Below are 25,292 nucleotides of genomic sequence, written 5' to 3' on the forward strand. Positions count from 1 at the left end.
ATTTTTGTGTGAAAATTTTCGATTTTATAATTTACATTTTTTACTTTAAAGTGCTATAACTTTTTAAAAAATGTATGGATCAATACAATTTTTTCATGAGAAGTAGTATTTATATACATCTTTCATTGGACATACTTTTTTTTTAAATCAGACTATTTCCCTATATACGGGGGGGGCTTCAAATATAAAAAATGCATATAGAGAGTAGAACTTTTTCAACTTAACTTTTGAAAATGTTCCGGAAGGTCTAACACTTTTATATATATCTTAATTTGAAGCTTATGTAATATACTTTAATTAAAAAAAAAAAAAAATTGACCTCTGGAGTTGTCTTCACGGTGAAAATAGACATCACAGTTAATAAAAAATTACGATTTTTGTAAAATAATTTTTTTTTATATTTTTAACTTAATAATGCTATAACTTTTTGGAAAATGTATGGATAAGTAATTTTTTTTTTTTATATAGATGCTTGATGTCTTTACTTATCATTTGGTATATTTTTTTTGTAAATTTGAACCTTTATCTGCCCACAGGGGGGGATTTAATATGACTACTATTTCACAAAAAATTAACTTTTTCAACTTAACTTTTGAAAATATTCCGGAGTGTCTGACACTTTTATATAAATCTTAATTTAAAACTAATGTAATGTACATTATTAAGGAAAAAAAAATTTCGGACTTTATTTTATTTTTACGGTGAAAAAGGCTAACAAATGCTATTTTTGTGTGTAAATTTTCGATTTTGTATTTTACATTTTTAACTTTATTATGTTATAACATTTTGAAAAATGTATGGATCAGTACAATTTTTTCATGAGGAGTAGTATTTATATACATCTTTCATTTGACATACTGTTTTTTTTAAATCGAACCATTTCCCTATATACGGGGGGTTCAAATCTAAAAAATTCATGTAGAAAATAGAACTTTTTCAACTTAAATTTTGACAGTGTTCCGGAAAGTCTGACACTTTTATATATATCTTAAATTAAGGTTAATGTAATATACTGTATTATAGTAAAAAAAAATTTCGGTTTTTATTTTATCTTCATGGTGAAAACAGACATCAAGTTTATAAAAAAGTACGATTTTTGTAAAAAAAATTTTTTTTATATTTTTAACTTTATAATGCTATAATTTATTGTAAAGTGTATGGATTCACATAATTTTTTTATGAGAAATAATATTTTTTAATAATCCCTTTTTCATTCGACATACTTTATCTGAATCAGGATATCAATAACGAACTAGCAGATCATGTTGCTTTTGGTATAATCCACCAATTTTTTAAAATTAAACACTATCTAAAGATTTGCATCGAAGCGTTTTTTTTTATAGTGATTTTAATCACTGTCAGATATCATAATACTTGATCCAACTATGCCACGTCACCACTGTGCCGCGACCCACCAGTGCTGGATTTTTTTTACTTGTATAAAGTCAGAAATTACTAATTTTTAATTGTTCATGAGTATTTCTAAAAGAAGCTTGTCAAGCTGAAGTTTAAAAGATGTAGACTTATTGATTTTTATAAATATATTTGTTTTACTTATTTTTGTTTATTTAAATTATTTATTTTATAGTTAATTGGAAACTTAAAGTTGATTGAAATTTCTTATGAAATATTTGATATGTTTATGATAATAAAAATATTTTTTAAATTATCTAAGTTGATATAATTTATAAAATTCTGTTAGTAAACTATAAATGATGGTAGAATTTCAGTTAATTTTTACAAATTATAATAAATAGGATGAACTAGGTGACAAACTAGTAAAATTAAGCAATTGTAATGTTTTGTGTTATTATAGCAAATATTTCATCTATTTGTTTATAATTGAATAATCAGTGAAATTAAATTCATTTAAAAATACTGAAAATTGCTAACTTACTAAGATTAATAAATTAGTATGTTATTTACATTTTTAAATTTTACTTCATTATAAAGAATATTATTGTTATTTGTAAAGAGATCTATAAAGTACTTTTGATCAGAAGATATTATAATTTAAAAATTGGAATCAGAATATTTAATATACATATTCATTATTATGTTATTAATATTTTATAATTTTATATAAAATTAGTGAAAAATCTATGTATTAGGAAAAAATATATACATGTGTGTATGTCAATTTGAAAATACGGGTTTTTTATGTGTGTCAACTTCGAAGCTTCATTAGATAAACTGTGAAATTTAGAGTTCTGAAACTATTTACAGCATATTTACTAGTTATGGTGTTCTAACATTAACCTGAAAATCAAAATCCGTTCTTAAGTTTTTGAGGAATGCATTACTAAAAAATTTTATATAAACATTTTTCTTTTTTTTCTTGAAAAAACATTTTTTATTAGTACTGCTGATGAATTATTTGTGTGTAAATTATTTTTATTAATATATTTTACATTCATTGTGTATTAAACAAAACATATAAACTATATTTAATTAATTGCCATAAAAGTTAAAATTTAAATAATTGTTTATTAGTTTTTCGTATGTATGAGTAAATAATAATTTTATTTCTATTATATTTAATTAAGTTGGTGTAATTCTTAAAAATATATTTTGACTTTAACTAGTATATAAGATTTGCACTATAATTTTATGAAAATTACTACGCAATTTATGTCACATAAAAGTATTTTTTTTTTTAATAAAATAAAAAAATAAAAAGATGCAAAAAAGTATTATTCTTTTTTTTGTATGTGCTGTTACTTTTAACGAGGTTTATTCACAAAATGTGGTATCAATTGATATCTCTAGGCAATGCCTACAACTTGTAAGATTATTTCAGTTATTAATATATTATAATAATATGCCTTATTGGAGTGAAATTTTAAATTATATGTCTCAATATGGAGAAAAAATGGCATATATTTTAACTTTAATATCGAAACCTGACGTATGGTGGTTGTGGCAACACAGTATATTCGCCAATACCATTACAAATGTTTTAAAGCTAGAAAATATTTGTGATTATACAGAATTTGTTGAAGGTACATTTGAATCAAAATTAAATAGTATTGAGAAAGCTTTTGCTATAGTCCATCAAACATTAGTAGACTTTATCCAAAAAAATGATGGTACTGTGACGTTATTTCCTACGTACGAATATAATAAACCTAATGAGATCATTTTCCGTATTAACTATGGGATGAGAAAACTTGATGATTTAATTTTAAATAATCTACTCAGTAACCAATACGACGGGGCCCTAATTAAAATAAAGCATTACACGCCCACCAATCTATTCTTGGGACATATAGGTCAGAAGCAAGCAGAACTAATAAAACTTTTATTGGAAAATGTTGGAATTAATTGGTTTGACACAATAAAAATGGTAGAAATATTACATAAAGTTGCTGTTAATAAATGGGTGTCAGAATCTTACACGGAGTTAAAAGATTATTATGATTCGGTAACTTTGATATTAAAATCTTCAATTTACGGACATATCAGAATTCATAGTTCAGCATTTCAAAAATATGTGAATCGTGATATTTCTGTTATGTTTAATAAAGGTAATATGAAGGAGTTTGTTATTAAAGACATGTGGAAGTCAATGATTGACACGCTGTCAAAATTTATTTCCAAGTTTAAACTAGAAAAAGATGAAAATATGCAAAATTTATTTTTAATACTATCCAATTCTAATTTTAATATAAACGACATAGATATAATCGAAAAAATATTGAACTCAGAATTTGAAAAAATCAGTACTTTATCACATGGCAATATAAAAGAAGACAGTAAAAAATTGAAAGGAATATTAGGCCATATATTTACTTTGAAATCTTTAATATCTATTACTACAACTAATAATATTAAATTTATAAATTATTTCACATCAGTCAGTGCAACATTAAATGATATTAACTTTGAAACAATAAATATATTTTTTCAAAGTATTTCTGTGTTATAATTTAAATTTGGATTTGCTGAATTAATATTTCGTTAAAAGTATCATACAAAGAAAGAATTTATAAGATAAAATAAATAAACTGAAGTGGAAAGTGTAATAATTATAATTATTTTATTTTATAAATATATTTGATAATAGATGTTTGTTTGTATTCTTTAAATATGTTTTAAATATTCTATAGCAGTGATAATTATTATAGTTGATATGATCATATCTATGAAAGTGTTTGCATAAGACAAAGGGTTTGGATATACCCTTTTGTATTGTAGATATTCATAAATGTTCAATCAAATTTAAATGTTGTATTGACTATGAGTATTATGAATATTTTTATAATTGTAGTTTTCAAGAAAAAAATTAATTTAATAGACTTATATCTATTGCACAATGTATCAATTTATTCATTTGTCTATTGAATTTTCAATTACAATAAATATCATATAAATTTATGTATATATTGTCATTTGGCATGATAAAACTCCTTAGTAAAAAAAAATGAAATATATATTATAGATAGTGTATTTTTTAGGATATCAAAAATGTTATCTTTAATTTTTTATACATAGAAGGTTTTTCATGCTATGTGACGCAATATATTATTTTTTATAAATGTATAATTTGTTATTTAAAATTTAAATTTGCTTTAGACTTGTAAAAAATAAGTTATGAAAACAAATGTGACGTGAGAAATATATTTTATTATTTATCACTTACTTCATTAAAAAATTTATCATTTGAATCGCGTTAATTCATTGTATAATTATTTTTTTATTGACGGGTTTAAGTTAAACGTCAGGAATTGATTTTTATACCTTTAAATTTACAATGCAAACATGGTTCATTAATTTATGTTTAATATTTTCATTAACATTTTTATTATACTGCTCACTAGCAGTGATAAATTCTTGTTCTCGAAATACACTTCCAGTTACAGTCGCTGAACAATATTTTCGCATATTTGATATGCTAAAAAATTTGTATATATTGAAACATTCAATGCTTTAATTTTGGATAAAACTGTGATTGTTTTTAATGATTGTATACAGGTTGTTTTTGTTATCGTGTATAATTTAATTATTCGAAAAATAATAATACTATTGAAAATTTTATTGGGTTTTTTTTCATGATGAACAGGGTTGTGAATTAATCAAAAAAAGGTTACTAAAAACAACCCAATAAAATGGTAAGTAACAAATTATAAAGTATTTTGTATGTTCATTTTTTATGTCTTATAAGGGTATCCAATTAAATTTTTTTAATTCACACAAAATTAATTAGATAATTTATTGGAAAATGTACTAATTAAGAAAATGATTTTCAAATTACAAATTATGAATAGGTATTTTGGAAATTATTGACGATTTAAAGTAATGTTATTTTATTCCTAGAAATCTATCGACCGCATTCCTCGTCTTAATAATGACATAGTATTATAAATTAAAAAAAAACGGTAGCACAGTGGGGTCGCGGCTAAGTATGGAAATGGCATAGTTGGGACAAGTATAGATGATATCTGACAGTAATTAAAATCACTATCATAAGAAACCCTTCGATGCAAATCTGTAGATAGTGTTTAATTTTAAGAAATTGTTAGATTATTTCAAAAGCAACAATAACTCTTATTCTCTTAATTTTATCTCGATTAGTTATTTGATTAATTATTATAATATATGAATAAATAATAATTATAGTACTTAAATTTAGTATGAAATTGATATTCAATATTCAATAATTTAATATTGTAATTTTTGCGGAGATATTATAAAAATAATAAAGTAGTTGTATATTTCTTTACTTTAACGCGTATAAAAATTTAAAGGGCTTGATACAATATCTTTCAATAAAAATTTTTTGTTATTTATAACAAAATTATAAGTTTTATACATAAGAACTTTCATCAGAAACAATAATATATTTTTCTAAATCAACTTTTTGGAATGTTTTCAAATGTGCAATTAGACTTTTTCTATCACTTCTAAGTTTTAATATTAATAATATTATTATAAAATAAGTATTTACATATAATTTGATTGTTAACATTCAAAATTAATTTAAAATAAAAATTTTATTATAAATACAATAAATTGAACTATTAATTTAGAATCGGGTCATTATCTTATTCTTTTAGCCTTCTCCGTCTCTAACAACTTAATTTCCTTCCATCTGTTTCCCCACATACATCCAAGATGAGGAAATCAGCCTAAGTTCTGTTTAGCATGCTTCATAATTTTACATCGGTTATCGATCCGTCGAAACCTCATTAGTCTCTTCTTACGACTGGCAGAGGAAGTAATCTTATTCCCTTTCACAGATATGTGAAACATATGATGCACAAGTAAAGGGAAAAGAAGATACACTGTGTATGGTATTTATAGATTTGGAGAAAACGTATGATAGAGTTTCAAGATAGGTTTTAAAGTGGGTTTTAATGAGAAAAGGAATACCAAAAACGTATATCAATAGAGGATATGTATGATACCATTTGTAAAAGGGTAAAAAGTGTGGTCGGAGTAACAGTAGATTTTAGGGTAAGAGAAGGAATGCACCAAGGTCCTGTTTTAGTGATGGATGAAATTACTAGAGAAATACAAGAAGAGGTATAGTTGTACAAGTTTTCGCTAACGATATAGCGTTATAATGTAGAAGAAAATAGGCAAGAAATTAATAAAGGCGTGAAGATCATCTATTGTAGGTAAGGAGAGTATATAAAAAACGAGTTTGACAAAGGAGAACATGAAGTAGGTGAAATGAGGAGGAGATCAGTGACATAAAGCGAGGATCAGTTATGCAAAGGAGCGGTGGTCTTGATGAGGGTATAAGGCACAGGATTAAGTGCGGGTGGTTAAAATGGAGAGAAGCGTCTGGTGTATTATGTGATAAAAGAATTCCAATAAGGCTGAAAGGTAAGTTCTATAAAACTGTAGTGAGACCAGCTATGATGTATGGTTCAGTGTTGAGCGGTTGAAAAAACTGTGGTATTGACGAGAATGTAAGACACAGAATTAATTGTGAGTGGGGTGAAGTGGAATACTACCTAATGATATTCCTCTTAATTTTGCTACCTGCATCACGTTAAATAAATAAATTCATCTTTTTAATTTACATCTGCAGTTTATTTCTCAATAGTTTAAATTGTTATTGTCATTAATTAATTAAATAAAGCTGTTTTTGAGTACCTAAAATATATTTATTAGTATTATATTAATTTATAAAGGTACAATTTAGATATTTTTAAACTTATTATTCCATATAAATGCTCAATTTATAGTTAACAAATAATGTTTAAAAATGTCAAAAAATACATAACTTGTTCCTTGTTGAGACAATTATTTTTTGATAAATGGAAAAAGTTCAATTTAATATCTATAATCAGAGACGATCTTAAAAAAAAATCACGGGGGTGTGTAATCTTTAAATATGTCGATTATAATTTTAATTTTCTAATAGATTAGTTGAAAAAACCATCAGCATATTTTTAAGTGATAATAATAATAAGTCATTATTGATTATTGATTATTCTGCAACAGTAATTAAATTTTATTATTGATACATCTTAAAATTACAAATTACGAAATTTGGAAATTTAAAACTTAAATATCTATCGGTTAATGACCCTTGTTACCATATTATTATCCTTAATAAAATAATAAGTAAAAAAATGATATTGTTTTAAGTTTAACGGAACAAAACAATTTAAGGAAATGCGAAAGATGGAGAAACAATTCATTTTTTTATTCAAATCTATTTTGTACTACTCAAAAAAAATTTTAGGAAAAATTTAAATAATTTATTTTAATTGTTTATAACTCTTAAAGTTTGTTAATAAGTCACATATATTTGTATTTTATTCTATAAAAATAGGTCAATTATTTTATATTACCTAAAAATATCAATTTCCAATAAAAGAACAGTTCATGATTTACAATTTATGGCTCAAATAGGCCATCTTAAGTTTGTCTTGACGATACCTTTGCGCCGTAGATACAAGTCTTATTACTAGGCTATTGTGCACTTATGATAAAAATCCCGAAAATTTTCCTTAAAAGTTGAAAACGTAAAGTGAGGCAGAGGAAAAGACTATATCGTGACAAATAGATGAAGAATTAATGAAATTCTGACTGATTTTTTGCGATAAATCTGAAATAGCATATTTGGTACACTAAATACGTATGAAACAGTGTTAAGTGACACGTATAATTTTTTGTTCTTAGATGAACTACTCAGAAATTTTTATAATCGTAAAAAAACACTATTTTTCTATTGAATAAGTCAATAAGAAACCACTGCACTTAAACTTTANTCCTTGTTGAGACAATTATTTTTTGATAAATGGAAAAAGTTCAATTTAATATCTATAATCAGAGACGATCTTAAAAAAAAATCACGGGGGTGTGTAATCTTTAAATATGTCGATTATAATTTTAATTTTCTAATAGATTAGTTGAAAAAACCATCAGCATATTTTTAAGTGATAATAATAATAAGTCATTATTGATTATTGATTATTCTGCAACAGTAATTAAATTTTATTATTGATACATCTTAAAATTACAAATTACGAAATTTGGAAATTTAAAACTTAAATATCTATCGGTTAATGACCCTTGTTACCATATTATTATCCTTAATAAAATAATAAGTAAAAAAATGATATTGTTTTAAGTTTAACGGAACAAAACAATTTAAGGAAATGCGAAAGATGGAGAAACAATTCATTTTTTTATTCAAATCTATTTTGTACTACTCAAAAAAAATTTTAGGAAAAATTTAAATAATTTATTTTAATTGTTTATAACTCTTAAAGTTTGTTAATAAGTCACATATATTTGTATTTTATTCTATAAAAATAGGTCAATTATTTTATATTACCTAAAAATATCAATTTCCAATAAAAGAACAGTTCATGATTTACAATTTATGGCTCAAATAGGCCATCTTAAGTTTGTCTTGACGATACCTTTGCGCCGTAGATACAAGTCTTATTACTAGGCTATTGTGCACTTATGATAAAAATCCCGAAAATTTTCCTTAAAAGTTGAAAACGTAAAGTGAGGCAGAGGAAAAGACTATATCGTGACAAATAGATGAAGAATTAATGAAATTCTGACTGATTTTTTGCGATAAATCTGAAATAGCATATTTGGTACACTAAATACGTATGAAACAGTGTTAAGTGACACGTATAATTTTTTGTTCTTAGATGAACTACTCAGAAATTTTTATAATCGTAAAAAAACACTATTTTTCTATTGAATAAGTCAATAAGAAACCACTGCACTTAAACTTTAATCTGTAAAAGTTTTTAAGTTATAATAAAAATAAATATATTTTTTATATTTAACACAATTTATTCTTAGTTACTTGACTTAGTTATTATTTTTTTACACTGGTAAGATATCTCAAAATATAAATTATCACAATGGTAAATATTTGCAGGTAAAGTGCGTGGAAATAATTATGCACAAAAAATTATTTATATTCCAATCAACTAAAAACATCAGTTCTATTTGAATCAAATAGTTTTAATTTTATTGATTACACACGAGGAAATTTATTATAGTAAAATTAAATTAATTCGCTTAGCTACTAAAATACATTTTCTTTAGGGTATGTCCCTATTTGAGCATACATTGTTCGAATGGCTTGACCATGCTGTGACAGTTGTTCAGTGTTGTTAGGTTGATTGTTAGGAAGAAAACCATTTTGATGAGGTACAGCTGACCCTACAACTATCCGCGAAACATCTTCGACAGGAGGAACTGCATTATTCTCTAAATCTTGTAGTTCTGTGCCATCTATATCTACGACTTGATGAAATGTATTGTTGATTTCCTTTTTCATAGTATTCACAAGAGCTGTAAAGAATTTTTCTTGGATATCTCTCTCATCGGTATTACCGTCCACCTAAAAAAAAAAAGTTAATTTATTAATATATAGTGTGATTTATTAAGAATACAACCCTCAATTTTTTTGGTAAAGGTAGATTTTAGGGGTAACATTCGAAAGTTAAATGAAAACCTATAATTTATTTTTTACTATTAAATGAATAATAGTCTAAATAAAATTTTGTCTGGTCGACAACCATTTTATAACATTTTTTTTGAGATATTAGTATTTAAAGACTTAAAAAGATGAAAAGTAGGATTGTGTTTAGTGACTCTATATTTTTACTTTAACGCATAGATAAGAATTCTCCCTCTATTATAATTAAAAAGCATAATAACTTTAAATAAAAGAAAACAAAACTAGTTTTTGACCAATAAAATAAAATATAATTTGATTTGATTAGTCAAATTATCTTTTAAAAAACACTGTATTGAGCAATGGTTTGACCCTACTTGAAAATGGTGTTGTTATTTGGAGCCCTAATACATCTCATACCTACCATTTTAAAAATTTTCAAAGGGGATTTTTAAGATTTGCTTCATTTGTTTTGGGTACTTAACATAATTATTATATATACTCCCGTTCCAAATAAAATCAAGTTGACTTCACCTTCAAATCGTAGAGTAATGTAGGTTTAAAATGTTTAAACGTGTTGCTCAATGAAAAAAATTGACTAACCTACTTTTTGTCTTTAATGAATTTTAAAGATCCAGATTCTTAATATAGTTTTACACTCCAATAAGCAAAACTAATTATTTACTTAATGAAACGATAAGACGTGTTTCAAATAATGTCATGCGGACCCCTATTATGTATTTTAATATCAACTTTCTACTTTCTACTTATTACTTACTTAACACTTATTAAGTATTGTGTAGCTAAAATTATTTAAATTATGTGTAATATGCTATTTTAAAGTAATTTAATAAGCTTCCGACTATTATGATTATGTAAATAAATCTGAATTGTAAAATTGATTATGACCGTTAATTTTTATAACTAAAAAATTATTATTAAAAGAATTATTATACTATTAAAACAGATTTAATTTACCACAATCAAGCGATTATTTTCATCGAGTTGTTTGAGCATAGGCAATGTTTCTTCACGAAAATTTTCAAGACGACGTCGAAAAGCTAAAACACTATCATCTAATCTACCTCGACCTAACTGTAACTTTGAGCAATCCAAAAGTATCAATATTGGTTGTTGAGCATACTGAATTCCAAAAAAAAAAAAAAATGAAATAATAAAATACAAAAAAATAATTAAATCATAATAACATCAAGGTTTTAAGTAACTTGAATAACAAATTTAGGTTAATATTACCTCTTTTTCGAAATAGTTGAGCTGATTTATTGTTCTGGGAAAACCATCAATAACAACCCCTTCAGAAATTGTATACCTTGATAATTCAAAATTCAAAATTTCACAAACAAATTCCTAAAAAAAATTGTTTTGCGTTATTAGTTGTGGCTAGTTAAAGTTTTATATACCCAAGTAGTACACCTAAACATACCTTATTAACTAATTGACCATTACTAATAGCTTTTTGTACAGGATCGTTTTCAATTTTGGCTGACGCCAATGATCTGAGTGTAGGACCCATACTAACATGTCCCCAACCAGGATTGGCTCTAAGAACCTTTTGGCACAATGAACTCTTATTACTACCAGGGCCACCTATATTTAAAAAAATGATATTTTTTTAAAATATTTAATTGGAAAATACCGAATTCTTAAGTTTGAATCTGTATATGAATAGTACACAGAAAAACAAGGCAAGTCAATTTTTTTCAAAATTGAGAATTTGGTGACAAAGTATTATAAATGTAATATATCTTTGAAGCCGCCAATCTAGTGAAAAAAATAAGTTATTTAAAATTAATAGCCCTTGTAAGTTATGATGTATTGTAAAATATCTTGATGTTTTGAAATTAAAAATTTCTTTTTCTCAGTTTACATAAAATTGACATACCTGGTTTTTTTCCTAAATGAAATTGATGGTTACATTTTTTAAAGATACAATTTTCAAAACCATTGTACATAAAATGAGCTAGAGGAAAGAATCATTAAATTGATTCAACGATATCTGAATTATAAATTTATGTATTACACTTCAATGTTATGAATTTTTCCCATCGAAATTTACATATGATATAAAAGTAGATGAACAACACCAAATATTAAATCAATGACCTTAAGAATTTGTTTTGAATTTTATTATTTCACAAGTAAAATTTTAATTTATATTAATTACTTCATTATTTTTAAATTTGTTATAAATATTGAAAAATTAAATTTTACCAACCAACGACACAAATTACTTTTGGATAATTTGAATGTTTTAAATGATGACTATCATTGGGTTCAATAACAGTCTCCCGTGTTAAAACTTCTTCAGCATTTCTATTTGAGGCTATGTTTTGATGGTTTGGTATATGACCATTAGACAATGCCGGAGGTGAGGTTTCATTAAATCTATGTGCACTTAAAATTTGTAGCACCGATGAGCGAAAATCGTTATAAACTTCAGAAGGACTTCTTTCGCCGTTAACCTTTAATGTATATTAAATATCTTAATAATATATTTTTTTCGTAAAAAGAATAAACTTTACTGATATCAACATCCCTCTTTGATCATAATATTCTGATACTGGAGTTACATTCTTGTAAAAATTATTCAACTCCATTCTTGCAAGACTTAAAACTACATGACCTAGTTTGGCACCATAATCAATTTGTCGTTCCAAAACACTCTGACTCCACGCAATCAAAATTACACCATTTACTGATTTAATCTGGACCATATTAATTTTTATTAAGAAATATTTTTATAACTATATTTGAACATATTTTTAACTTACTTAAAGTATGCATAAAATTTGTGCATAAACTTAAAATATACTCTTCGAATTATCTTAAGTAAAGTATAGGGTTCAGGATTTAATGTATTTATAAGAATTGTTTGAATCATCTGTGCGATACCCAAATCCATGAAAATTTATCATATGTATAGTATAACAGGATTTTTTTTTTGTGCTAGGAGAAGTGATTCACACGAGTTCACAAAACTAAATTTCTAATTAATATACATTGATTAAGATTAAGAAAAATAAAAATTAATATCCAATTTTTGATTGATGTACACGGAATTTTTAAAGTAAATTTTTTAAATATATTAAGTCCCAAACCCTAGTAATGAGTGATAAGTAGTAAAATTTATACACCTTTTGCGTATATTCTACGACGTCACGCATATTTCTAGGAAACCCTGATATTAAAAATGTTTTGGCAGCTGGAGACATTTTTAATTCCAACATGAGCACTTCTGTTACGGTATTACTCGACAACTTGCTGAAATCTTCCATGTCTAAAATTAAGGGAATTAATTTATTTAATGTAAGCTAAAAACGTTATTTGTTTGTCTATGTTATTTGTATCTATTTTAATTATTTTTAGTTATTTAAAACGTCAAAAGTAAAGTAACCTAGGGATCCAACAAAGTGGATTTGAGATTTTTTTCTATTCTGTATTTAAAATAACTTTTGTAGAGTGCTTTGATGCGTATTAACATGAAAAAATTAACATACCCACCAAAAATTAAATGATTTTCGAAGATAAGTCATCGGAAAGTATTTTTATTTTTATTTTAACACATTAACCGTAGTCGAAGTGAAAAATATACTATTTTATAGGAACTGTTTTTAATTATGCCGACAACAACAGTTGCTAATCGTGGTCAAAGTAATTAAGGTTATTTAATATATAGGTATACATATACATACATATAAGTTTTGAGTTTTTATAATTTTTTGTTATAGATGAGTGGGATGCACAGGGTAGAGAACTTTTATCTAAACGTTATGGTGAAAATAAAGGGTTACTACACATTACCCTGCTTCCCACTTTTTCTCAATCTTCAAATTTTAATATCTAAAAAGTAATAATACAATACTTCTAATAGACCTGTCAAATTTTCATTTAGACCATTATCTTAATAGTAAAATAGTAATAGGTTCTCATTTAACTTCCAAAAGTTACCCCTAAAATCTACTCTAAATAATAATTTGTACGGTATATTTATATATTTTTCATATTGATTAATTGAATAAGTACAAAATATACATATATTTATTTTTAATGATGTTAGTGATAATAATCATTAATCATGTTTAAAGAAGAATATAAAGTTTTAATAAACAGACTACTTTTATATATAATAATAAGAAGTTAGTTTGATGATAAACTACATTATTAATTGGCCTATATTGCCTATGAAGCTAAATAGACGCCATCTTTTTTATGGCTAACACATTTTTGTCTTTATACTTCGTATACAAATTATTTTGTTAAAAGAGCGAAAAAGTTGTTGATAGCAAAAATGTGCATGTACGAAGGAATATATATACAGGAAAAAAATTATTGGACTGAAAAATGAGAGGATTATTTGGTTTCAGTCGTTATTACGAGTTATGAATCTAGTTTATCATTTTTATCTGTAATTAGATACTAAAGCTAAAACTTTTTGTGTAATATGCAAAAAATTATTTAAAATGGACAATTGTCAGTTGTGTGTACCAAGTTAATTTTTAAGGTTACAAGTTTGAAAGATATTGCAGACTTTTTAAGTAATTATAGGTTTATCAATTTTTTATTACAAACACCATTCAAGAGAAAACTATAAACTGACACTACAATGAAGAATTTCATTAAAAGATAAATACAATTTAACAAAATTAAAAATGATTTTTCCCTTAAAAATAATATTACTTTAAACAATAAAAATATAGCTGTTACCGCGTGGAGTAGTTTTATATTTCAATCGATAAATCGATGATAACTTAAACATAGCTTTTTTTTTCATATTTAAAAAATATTTTAATCATGCGTGTACATGATAAACATTTTGCTATTGTATTTATATTTTATGTTGAATATTTTGCATGTAATAGATGCCCAAAAAAGATATGCAGTATGAATTAGAATATTTAAAAATAATTAAGGGACCACACGATTATTGTACATGATTAATATAAATATAATATAATATAATATATTGAATTGGACGTGGTATGGTGCTGTAGATTATTCAGTTGCCGTTTTTGCGATTATATTCAACTGAGCTATTTGCTCTTTGTTTCCGGATAGGTGACCATACGAGAATATTAACAGTGATTTAATAGCCGTTTATGATTTCGGCTTATGGTTCAGTCATAATGAGGTTGCATCAGTTCGGCAGACTGTATAATAATCTAGTCAAATTTAGAGATAGAGTCGACCCCAAATAGCGGGGATAGAGATTAAGTAAATTATAATATAATATTAATAAAATATATAAATAATTTCAGTATTATAATACTAACATTTTCCCCTTTTAGTCACTTATAATCAATAAAAAAAAAAAATTTGTAGATATTTTTAAAAGAATTTGTAAAAACATTCATCGCTTTTATGTTTTTTTTTATAGTGTTAGGTTATTTCAATGATTTTTAGGTCAGGGACGTTAAGGGAACATATACGTTATGTGTTGGAACCGTCTAGACATATAAACATATTGTCTGGTAGCAATCGATACAGAAGTGTCAGATTTTAGTTTTCATATAACAAAATCTAGAACAATGACTATTTTTTAATATATTTGTATAAGGTATTATGTTAACTTTTCAGCTAGAAATATTCACATTTTAAATGAAAACCCCTTTCAAATATTTGTACAAACAACTGATTATACTAAATCAATTTTTATACTTTTATTGAGTCGACATAAATGTTATTAATAATTCAGCTGTTGCTCAAACAACAAGATAGTTACAACAATTTAATGTTTGAAAGTCACCCATCAAAGTTGAAGAATGAACAAAAGCTTTGAGAATTAATAAATCACCTTTTATATATCATTTATTTGTTTAATTTTATTTAGATGTATTGAAAGTTTTACTTAATAATACTAGAACAAAATTACAATTATAATAATTGTTCTATCAAATAATTACAAATATAAAAGAGATAGACGGAGGAATCACCAATATGTATTCAAAGCATATCTCTTATTACTTTTATTTAAAAAAATACAAATTCTCTATAATTAAATAATATTACCTTCATTGTAGAAAATGTCTTAATAAAATTTAAATTATCAACTTATTGCACTCGAAGGAATTACATGAAATGTAATAAAATTAATTTTTTGATTTTTTTTTTTGTAAATAATTATTTATTATGAAATTTATCTTACCATTTCCAACGGTGTACTGTTGAAGTAGATCTGTCATATTTATATGTACAATTCCTCTTTTTTCTGTCATCAAATTGTCACAATGTGTCACCTTCCCACTGCCAGGTCCTCCTACTCGTTAAATTAGATTATAGAATAAATAAAAGTATAATATATAGTTATATAATATTATAACGTCCAGATTGTTTTTCTAGTAGCATGGGGTAACACCAGAGAGGAATCTTGTAATATATTAAAAGGTGCATGAAGTTTTATATGAATACCCAGGAATTTTACATATTTTAACGGCTAGGAAATTTTGCGTTTAACGTCTAAGGAAGAGTTGTTATGAAAAGAATTTGATTTTTTTTCCTTTTACAATCGGTTTACTTTCATTAAGTGAGTATCGCAAATGATTTTGTGCATCAACCCAATTTATCTATTTTTTTACGAAAGAGTATTTAGAAGCATATCATCTTTTTTGCTATTCAAATTTTACTTCCTGCTTTCTAAGCAAATAGGAACCTTTGAAGACCAATGCTACTAGGATTAATTTCAAAATACCAACCAAGAACAAAAATAATTGGAACTTTCGGTGAGTCAAATTTAACATGACCGTTTGTTTGTGAGAACATTTCAAAATCATTTCCATAACCAACATTGATCTCATTACGATCCCAATTTGTTCTACCCTTTGAACTATTATTATAATTATTATCATCAGGGTTTTTGTCTGAAACATAAAAAAATATCATCAGTTAAAATAAATAATAAAATTTTGAATGGAAATTTATTTACTTGTTAATGTGTGGCATAATGTAAGTTAGATAATTAAAAAATACTGTAAATCAATATGTTTAAATATTCGATAAATCTTAAGTAAATTTATTTAACTTTATCCATAGTTAAAAATACCTAGTACAGTTGGAATCCAACAAAGTAAATATCTAGTACATTGGACTCGAGCATAGATAAAAATTTGACAATGATTAATAACATTAGTATAAAACGCTTCTATGTGGTCATTTATAAAAAAAAATAGTTTTTTAAATATCGGAAATTTTAGAAATGTTGACCTACCCGCTTTTTACTGACTCAAAATTTAAAAAAGAAAAAATTTGTTTACATATGTTTTTATGTTCAAAAAATTCTTATACTTGAGGTTTTGATTAGATTTTCAAAAATGTAAATTATAAGAGATATAGTTGTCTTAGGAATTGAAAGAAATTTGTGCTGATAACTTTAAATAGATTCAAAGCTTAAGTTTTCTCTGATAAACTAACAATACACTGATTTGTTAAGTTATGTATGATCATTTTTATTTTGTCACGATAAATTATTTTAATCCTAATCATTTAAAACTTATTATAAAAATTAGCATTATTAGATATCATTTCGTTATTTGAAAAAATACTTTAAAAAAATGTAAAATCACTAAAAATAAAATAGAGCACATGCCAAGGGAGATATCTAAGCTCATTAAATATGACTTTGATATTAGGTCTGATGATTGAATTTTAGGCCAATTGAATATCTTTATAATAAAATTTTCATCAATTTTTTTTTACGAAATGATATAGGATTAATTTATGTCACTAGTTGAAAGACAACAAGGTTATTTAATGTTTATTCAGGACCAATTTATCTTCTTTCTTACAAAGTTTTACAATGTGATTGCAAATAAAAACAATAACAGTGAAACTTTATAGTAAATTGATCAATAATGTTGTTATTGAATAGTTTTCCTAATTAATTCGAATTATGATAAAAATTAGACAAAAATGAATTTTTCAAGAAATTTCTAAACTTATAAATTTTTTAATAAATCGGTTAAACTACAGTCTTACTACAAGTGACCCTAAATGACATTATAACAAGAGTTATTTTACTATTTTGCGTCTATTTTTTTTATAGAATATAAGAAACTTAATTTAAAATTTGATAATTTTGTATAAAAGGTGAATATTATATCTAAATTCAACGAGCAGTTTTGTTTAACCTTAACCTCGACTACAATCAATGTTTAAAGCAAATTTCGTCAAATCGTTCCCTGATTTTTTTTAGGAAAACATTTACTATAAAAACGGAAATAAACGAAACTCGCTTCATTAGCTCAAATTCGAGCATGACCGGCAGCTTGTGAGCTTCACTGGCATGAGTGAGAAATGGGGAGAATATTACGGAAAGGTAAAATGTGCATTTCCTTTGGAACTGGAGAAAGTACTCCGAATTCTAATATATTCACAGGTACAAAAGATCCAGTACAAAAATATTTCCGGCAATCTTCGTTGACAGCATCAGAGTCAAATTATCAAAATGCATACTTCACAGTATTAGAAAAGGAGCAGACAAAATGGAACCTAGCGAAGAAGGAACTAGCTGAAAATGAGGATTCTTCCCAGGCACCTACCGTTGCCCAAAGATGATGAGTTTATGACGGAATTGGGAATGACGCAAGAGCAGCCAATGGAATGCGAAGCAGCAGACACCCTTTAGTTGTCCATCGGAGACGGAGAGCTGTCGTACGTCGACTTGCCAGACGTAGAGCTGTGTACATAAATACAGGTGTACGGCCGCTGGCCGGCAATCATCTGTGATTAGAGTTGTTTACGATCGTGTGTCGATCTTTATATATTACTATCATTGTCGCAATTAAAAAATTAATGCTGTTATTTATAAGTTGTTGTTGTTCTTTAAATTGAATCAAACTTTTATTTAATTCATTGTCGTTGTTTACCGCCACCACGACATATCTTTTGAAATATAAATAGGAATGCAAAATTTGCGGGAATAATTTATTAGAAATAAATAAAAAAACAAACTAGATGACTCGTGATTTATTCTTGACATATTTTTAATTCTATTTATTAAAGTAATTTTTCATTAGAAAACATTTTAAAAGTATTTTCAAAATAGACATAGACATTAGTTTGAAAAAAATATATAAAGAAATTACAAGTAACAAATGTTCCAATTTAAATATTTAGTATAAGACATACAGAGTGATTGACATAACGTTTTAGTAGATTTCATCTAAAATAATTACAACTTAGAGAATTTTTTTTTTCTTATTTAAGTAGTATTTATTTCTCAATTTATGATTGGTTAAATATTTTTTTGGTTTATAAGGGTACTAACTTTTTTTTAAATAGCAACATATATATTATACTTGTTCATATTATAAAAAAATGACCGGGTCGATAACAATTTTTTAATCAGTACATCGAAAGTTGGGTTTGGTTTGAATAATTTTATACTTGGGTGGCTGGAATAGCTTGACAGGGTAATGTGTCATGATAAATATAATACACACAATATACCTCCCACCTCGCCACTAGTCTACATTTAAAAATATCAATAATTCCCAAAATATAGGTTCAAAAGTTGTTATTGACCAGACATTTTATTAGATGAATCATTTTCTATTATATGACCAAGTTAAATATGTATGTTAAAATTAAAAAATATAAAGTTGATAAAGATAATGGGCAAGAAAAAAACCATTTAAAATTAAGAAATACTTACTCATTAACAAAACAATATATATATATATATATGTTATTATTATTTTAGGAGCAGTAAGTGATCAAAGATAAATCAATCACCTTGGATAATAGATAAAAAAAATAAATAATAAATTTAAATTTAAAAAAATTTCAAATTAATTATTAAACATAATTGGATTTAATTTTGAAACAAAATATTTTTAGACTATTTTTATGTTGAAAATAATTTGATGAGAGTTCGATTATCTTTATTTTGATTTGACATTTTTGACATCGAAAATTATAATTTTTTATACAAAAATTGATACATACGAAGTAAAAATCAATAATTTAATAAAAAAAAGTTCATAATTTAATTGTAAATTCATTTCTGTTATAATATAACGGTAAAAAAAATAGAATACTATATCATAATGTTATATTTAAATTATTTTTTTATAAAATTTTTAATGGTAACTAATATTTTAGAAAAATAACTAAAATTGTTATGAAAGAATTAAATACACCCTATTTAGAAATTAGTTCATAGTAATATTTCTAAAGAAATATCTGTATAAAAAGTTTTAACATTATTAAGACATAAAAAAATATATTAAATCAGCTTGGCTATTTTTTGAATAGATATTTTTTCATATTATATAAGGTGTTCAGTAAGTCAGTAAACGGGTTTATATTGTTCTCATTGTTTATAACAATTGACCTGTTTCTTTATTTACTGAACATTCTGTATAACATTATTTTACTAGAGCTTTCTTTTATTAAATTGAAAAAAAATTATGTGCATTTTTTATTTTTGTATTTAAAATAAATAGATTAAATGTGCTCGATTATGTTTTATTACTATTATGTATCTTCGTTATTATTTTATAACAAAAATCAAAGAGGATGCAGAGAGTCTTAAGAAATAATGTTCAAAATAGAATAATATAAAAACAGATAAACAACATTTTCTATAGAATTATATATTTAATAAGAATTTATATTAACAAGCATCGATAGTAAAATTAGAAAATTGCCTATTAGAACTTTCCCTTCTCCAATCATTAATCGAAAGGTCAGTGAATCGATCACTTGGCCTCCACTTTTTGAATTATTCTTACGTCTTTTGATTGGTCTCGTGAATTCACATTGAAATCATTAAAACTATAATAGCAATCAAAAGCCTATATGTTAGTCGTTTAAACCCTCACTAGGGTGGTGAATCAAATAACCATGACCCATATTCATCCGTGACCTCATTGACCTTTCATTTAAATATATAGTAAGTTAAACTTACGTTCGTGGTTATAAGTTTGTTATAAAACCAAACGAGTAGACAAAGCAATGTCTGGCATATGAGTGGACTATGACTGGCTGTTAATGATATTAGTACTCACAATATGTTTCACTGATACTTTGGTGCTATAAAGGGCGTCAAAGAACTGTTGTTATAAAGAATAACACTTGTTTGTGTTTAGCAAACTCAAAATTTAAAATATGGTCACACGGATTGGTCACCCGTTGCCTATCTTAACACTAGTTAAGTCAAGCCGTCAGGGTAGCGGTTATGCGAATGAAAAATCATTGCTCTCCTCGTTTCGGAACACCTAGTTGTTTACTTGTAGTTTTCGCTTTTGTGTCCAGTCGTCATTTTTCTAACTAAAATTATCATTTAGTTTTTCTTTGGGTTTTTGACTGCCATATTGTTGACAAATTGTAACGGTAATACGTTTAAATATTGTTATTTGTAGAAAATTTGCTAACAATCAATTTCCTAACATTAATTTTTAAATAAAATTTATAAAAATTTTGTGTTAATTTTAAATTTCTTATTGAATATTGGTCTATTAGTAATATAAGTTCATTATTACAAAATGTTGTTACTGACATATTGAACAAATATTGTTTAGCAGTATATTATAAATTTAAAGTCAGAATCTTACAAATATTATTGAGATTAATCACTAGTATTCTAGTACTACTTGATGATAGGTAGTAAAACTTTATCCAGTTGAATCTCATAAGTATTTACTCATTTATAAAATATCTTGCAAAATTAAACTATAATTATAAAATTTCGTTGGCAATCAGTTACAAATCATTATTTTTATATTTCTTGCTTATACTCAATTTGTAATCACTCGTAACTTAACATTATCTAGTAATCTCAGAAAACTATGTTATTTCTTCATTTAAAATCTTATTAAACAAAACTCACAAAATTGAATATTAATTGTTCCTTATATCACAAAGTTTCTTGATAAATTATTCCCATTGGTATTCAGACTGATTTACTTAAAAAATATTTTGCAATTTTTAAAACTTAAGAAGAAATTAACTGCTTGATTTTTAGAAGTCAATTATTTATAGAAATAAATATATTTGAATTACAGTTGTAATTAGCACAAATCTATGCATGTTGTGTATTTTATTTATAATTTTAAGCATGTTATATAATTAATTCATAAATTTATATTTATGCAAGTCGCTTGTTAAACTCATTATGATCTTGTAAATTTATCACTTATTTTATTCATGTTTTTTATTAACAGGTTGTTCGAATAGTCCCGAGACTGACGCATAGATGGCGACTTTAATAACTTATCCTTATGATTTTTAGTTAGTATACCTATCTTCAAAAGAAACGAGTCAAAATTGTATGACATTTTAATAATGTATTCCTATGTTATAGTCATTAAAGTGAAGCTACTTTTGTTTTTTTGTAAATATGGATAAAAATAAATTTCGTATATTGATTTAAGATATAATACATAGGGCTGTTTTGTTCTATTAAACAAGATTAAGAAGGAATTTTTGCGTCGATATGTGACAAAAGATGAAATGAGGAATTTTCACTACAGTCCAGAATTGAACAACAGACAGCTGACAACGCAACAATCAGCAGGCAAAGTTATGGCTTCGGTATTTTGGGATGCCCATGGGATTAATTGAATACCTCGAACATGGTAAAACAATCAATAGCGATTACTAAATTGCGTTATTGGAGCGCTTGAAAACCAAAATCGCGAAAAAATTACCGCATATTGCAAAGCAAAATATCCTGTTTCACCAAGACAATGCAACGTGTCACAAATCATTAAAAACGACGGCATAAATGCATTATTTGGGCTTCAAATTGCTGTTACACCCACCGTATAGTCCAAATATGGTCCCCAGCAAGTATTGTCTCTTTGGAAATCTAAAGCAAATGCTCAAGAAAAAAAGATTGAGCTCGAATGAAAAAGTTATCGCCGAAACTGAGGCGTATTTTAAGAACAAAGATAAATTGTTCTATTCGAAAGGAATAGAAATGTTAGGACGTCGCTGAAATGAAGCTATCACTCTAAAAGGAAACTATCTCGATGATTAAAGTCAAAATTTGCGAAAGAAATGTGTTTTTATTTGTTAGCCCCGGGACTTTTCGAGCGACCTGTTAGTTTTTGTCAGAATAAAAAATGATTTAAATTGTAACATAGAAATAAATTAGTGTTTTCTTATAGTTTGATATTTTATCTAGCTGTTGTTTACACATTTATACAGTCCACTAGAAAATATTCAAAATAATTTGGTCATTTAACCAGTGCCAAAATCTAGATCTTACATTATAATACTAATCACAATTATTCATAATTGTTAATTATGTTCATTATAGTTTAACTTCAATAAAATTGAAATTACAAAAACTTTAAATCTATTTAGAAAGTTCAAATAGGTGTTTAGATTTTTCAAAAGTCAAATTTGAAAACTCAGTTAGTCTATCGGCTATTATAGTGCGCCTACAACAACAAATGAAAAAAATAATAAAAATTAAAATAATAGTAGTTAGTCATTTGTTGAAAGTTTTAATGCATCCGTTCCGTTAAGTTTAAATTAATTTTTGTCAAATAGTATTTAAAAATTTGTTGTAAAACTTTTTTTAGTTAAGAAACCTCATGATGTTTCATAATTAAATTTTAACTAAATAATTTAATAGAAGTGAATGCATTCAAATAACATGACGCATGCCATGTTTTATAAACTATATTGAAAATTAATAATTTAAACTATCTAAAATTATAATTGTTTAGAAACTGGTACGATGGAATTTTTTATTAATTAAATTTCTTCGCATTTGTTTAATTTTAATATGTTTTATGATAAACATTTTCAGTTTTATTATTTTTTATTTATATGACCTCATCAATAACATACAATAATTTGTATTAAATTACTAAGACAATTAAAAAACTTACCTGTGTCCAGACAAATTCCCATAGTCCCATGTAAGGGTATTTCAAATCAAAGGACACGGTGTGGATAAAACACCGTCCATTTTGGTTCTCACACTTAACCCGGATCGTTCGGGTTACACATGTCAACTTTTAAGTAAATAACCAAAGCTTAAGATGAGTAATTATTATTATTTTAAATTAAATTAACACTAGCCCTGAAAACAAGCTCACACAATACCAAAACAAAATTAAATAAAAACGAGCTTTTAATCGATAACAATTTATGTGTTCAGACGAGCGCTAACTTTTCGACGGTATTGATGGACTTGCGTGGACAAGTACTAACAACTGACAAACGAAGTTTGTGATATTGTTTTACAACGAGCACATTAGAAGGGTTATCCGCCTGTAACGACACCTACCGGTCAAAACTGCCCCTCATTTCAACAAACCTCTTAAATTTAAAAGTCTGTCAACATTCGTTTTGTAGTAACATAATGTATAATTAATGTTTAATGCGCATATTTTTACTGTAATTGTTAATAATAATGTCAAGAGTACTTGTTATAGTCCGAAATTTGAATTTATGGGAACTAAGAGCATTGAACTCACTTATTCCATTTTGTGCTTAAAATAAATGTTGTTATTTATCATTAAATTAAATTTTATAAATCAAATATTAAATATTTAATTTTTGGTGATACTACTGTTAAATAATTATAATTTTATAAAATTGATAACAGACTCAAAACATGAGCATTAATCTAATATTGAAATTACTAAATATTTTATGGTTTTGACTCATTAATAAATTGAGTTAACTTATTGAAAACTAAAATAACAATTCAATTAAGTTAACTTTAATGTTGTTTTTTTTTTTTGTTATTATAACACAAAAAACGCATGTCATTATAAAATCAAATATTCGTATATCATATTTCAATGGCAACGAAGAATTTTTCTAGTACTTTAAAAATGTTTACAACTATTGGATAAAAGAAACCAGCTCAGTGGAGTTGTGGCATATTTATTAAAAGTATAGATATCTGACAATGATTAAAATTACTATGATAAAAAACGTTTCAATGAAATTCTAAAGATAGTGTTTACTTTACAAAAGGAATTGTTGATTTTTTCTAGAAGTAAATTATTATTATTAATTTACCTTTAACGTCCTCTTTGAAAAGTTATTATTGCGTTATGAAGGACAGTCAAATCAGCTACATTTCGTTAATTATATCCTGATTTTGAAGTTTTATGATTTATAAGTATAACATAGGAATAAATACATATTATAACAATTAAATTTAGTATTGTAATTTTTTGGAGAAGTTATAAAAAGTTGTACACTTCAATACCATTTTGACAAACTTGTATCAATATTATAAAAAATTTATAGGTTTATATAAAAAAAAAAGAGAAAATGTTGGGACAATTTCTTTTAACGCGTAGTACGTAAACTAAGCTTTAATTTGACATATGTTTGAAGTTCGGAGTATTTCAGGAAAAATTTTTCAATTTTTGATGATGACTTTAATGAAATACAATTTGTGATCTTATGTTGT

General features: G+C 25.4%; 3 protein-coding genes across 4 annotated transcripts in view; 2 read left to right on the forward strand and 1 right to left on the reverse strand.

Moving 5' to 3' along the window:
• Positions 1–25,292, forward strand: part of LOC126897468 (E3 ubiquitin-protein ligase MARCHF3-like) — a 72,857-nt gene that overhangs the window by 28,447 nt on the left and 19,118 nt on the right. The window lies entirely within an intron of this gene.
• Positions 2,608–8,003, forward strand: LOC126897460 (uncharacterized). The gene is made up of 2 exons (XM_050671066.1): positions 2,608–5,111; positions 7,603–8,003. Exon 1 carries the CDS (start codon positions 2,681–2,683, stop codon positions 3,926–3,928), a length of 1,248 nt encoding a protein of 415 aa, XP_050527023.1. The 5' UTR covers positions 2,608–2,680; the 3' UTR covers positions 3,929–5,111; positions 7,603–8,003.
• On the reverse strand, positions 9,273–24,065 carry LOC126897458 (adenylate kinase isoenzyme 5). Of its 2 annotated transcripts, XM_050671063.1 has the most exons (10): positions 23,749–24,065; positions 16,600–16,764; positions 16,053–16,163; positions 13,045–13,187; positions 12,433–12,615; positions 12,126–12,372; positions 11,334–11,497; positions 11,144–11,257; positions 10,868–11,032; positions 9,273–9,832 (listed from the first exon to the last, which is right to left on the reverse strand). In XM_050671063.1, the coding sequence occupies exons 1-10, from the start codon at positions 23,768–23,770 to the stop codon at positions 9,515–9,517; spliced, it is 1,632 nt and encodes a 543-aa protein (XP_050527020.1). In that variant the 5' UTR covers positions 23,771–24,065; the 3' UTR covers positions 9,273–9,514. The 2 variants fall into 2 exon arrangements, with proteins under 2 accessions (XP_050527020.1, XP_050527021.1); XM_050671064.1 differs by lacking the exons at positions 16,053–16,163; positions 16,600–16,764; positions 23,749–24,065 and adding an exon at positions 15,917–15,949.

The sequence above is a fragment of the Daktulosphaira vitifoliae genome, unplaced genomic scaffold, assembly GCF_025091365.1.
Source record: "Daktulosphaira vitifoliae isolate Bord-2020 unplaced genomic scaffold, ASM2509136v1 Scaffold_2, whole genome shotgun sequence".
NCBI lineage: Eukaryota > Metazoa > Arthropoda > Insecta > Hemiptera > Phylloxeridae > Daktulosphaira > Daktulosphaira vitifoliae.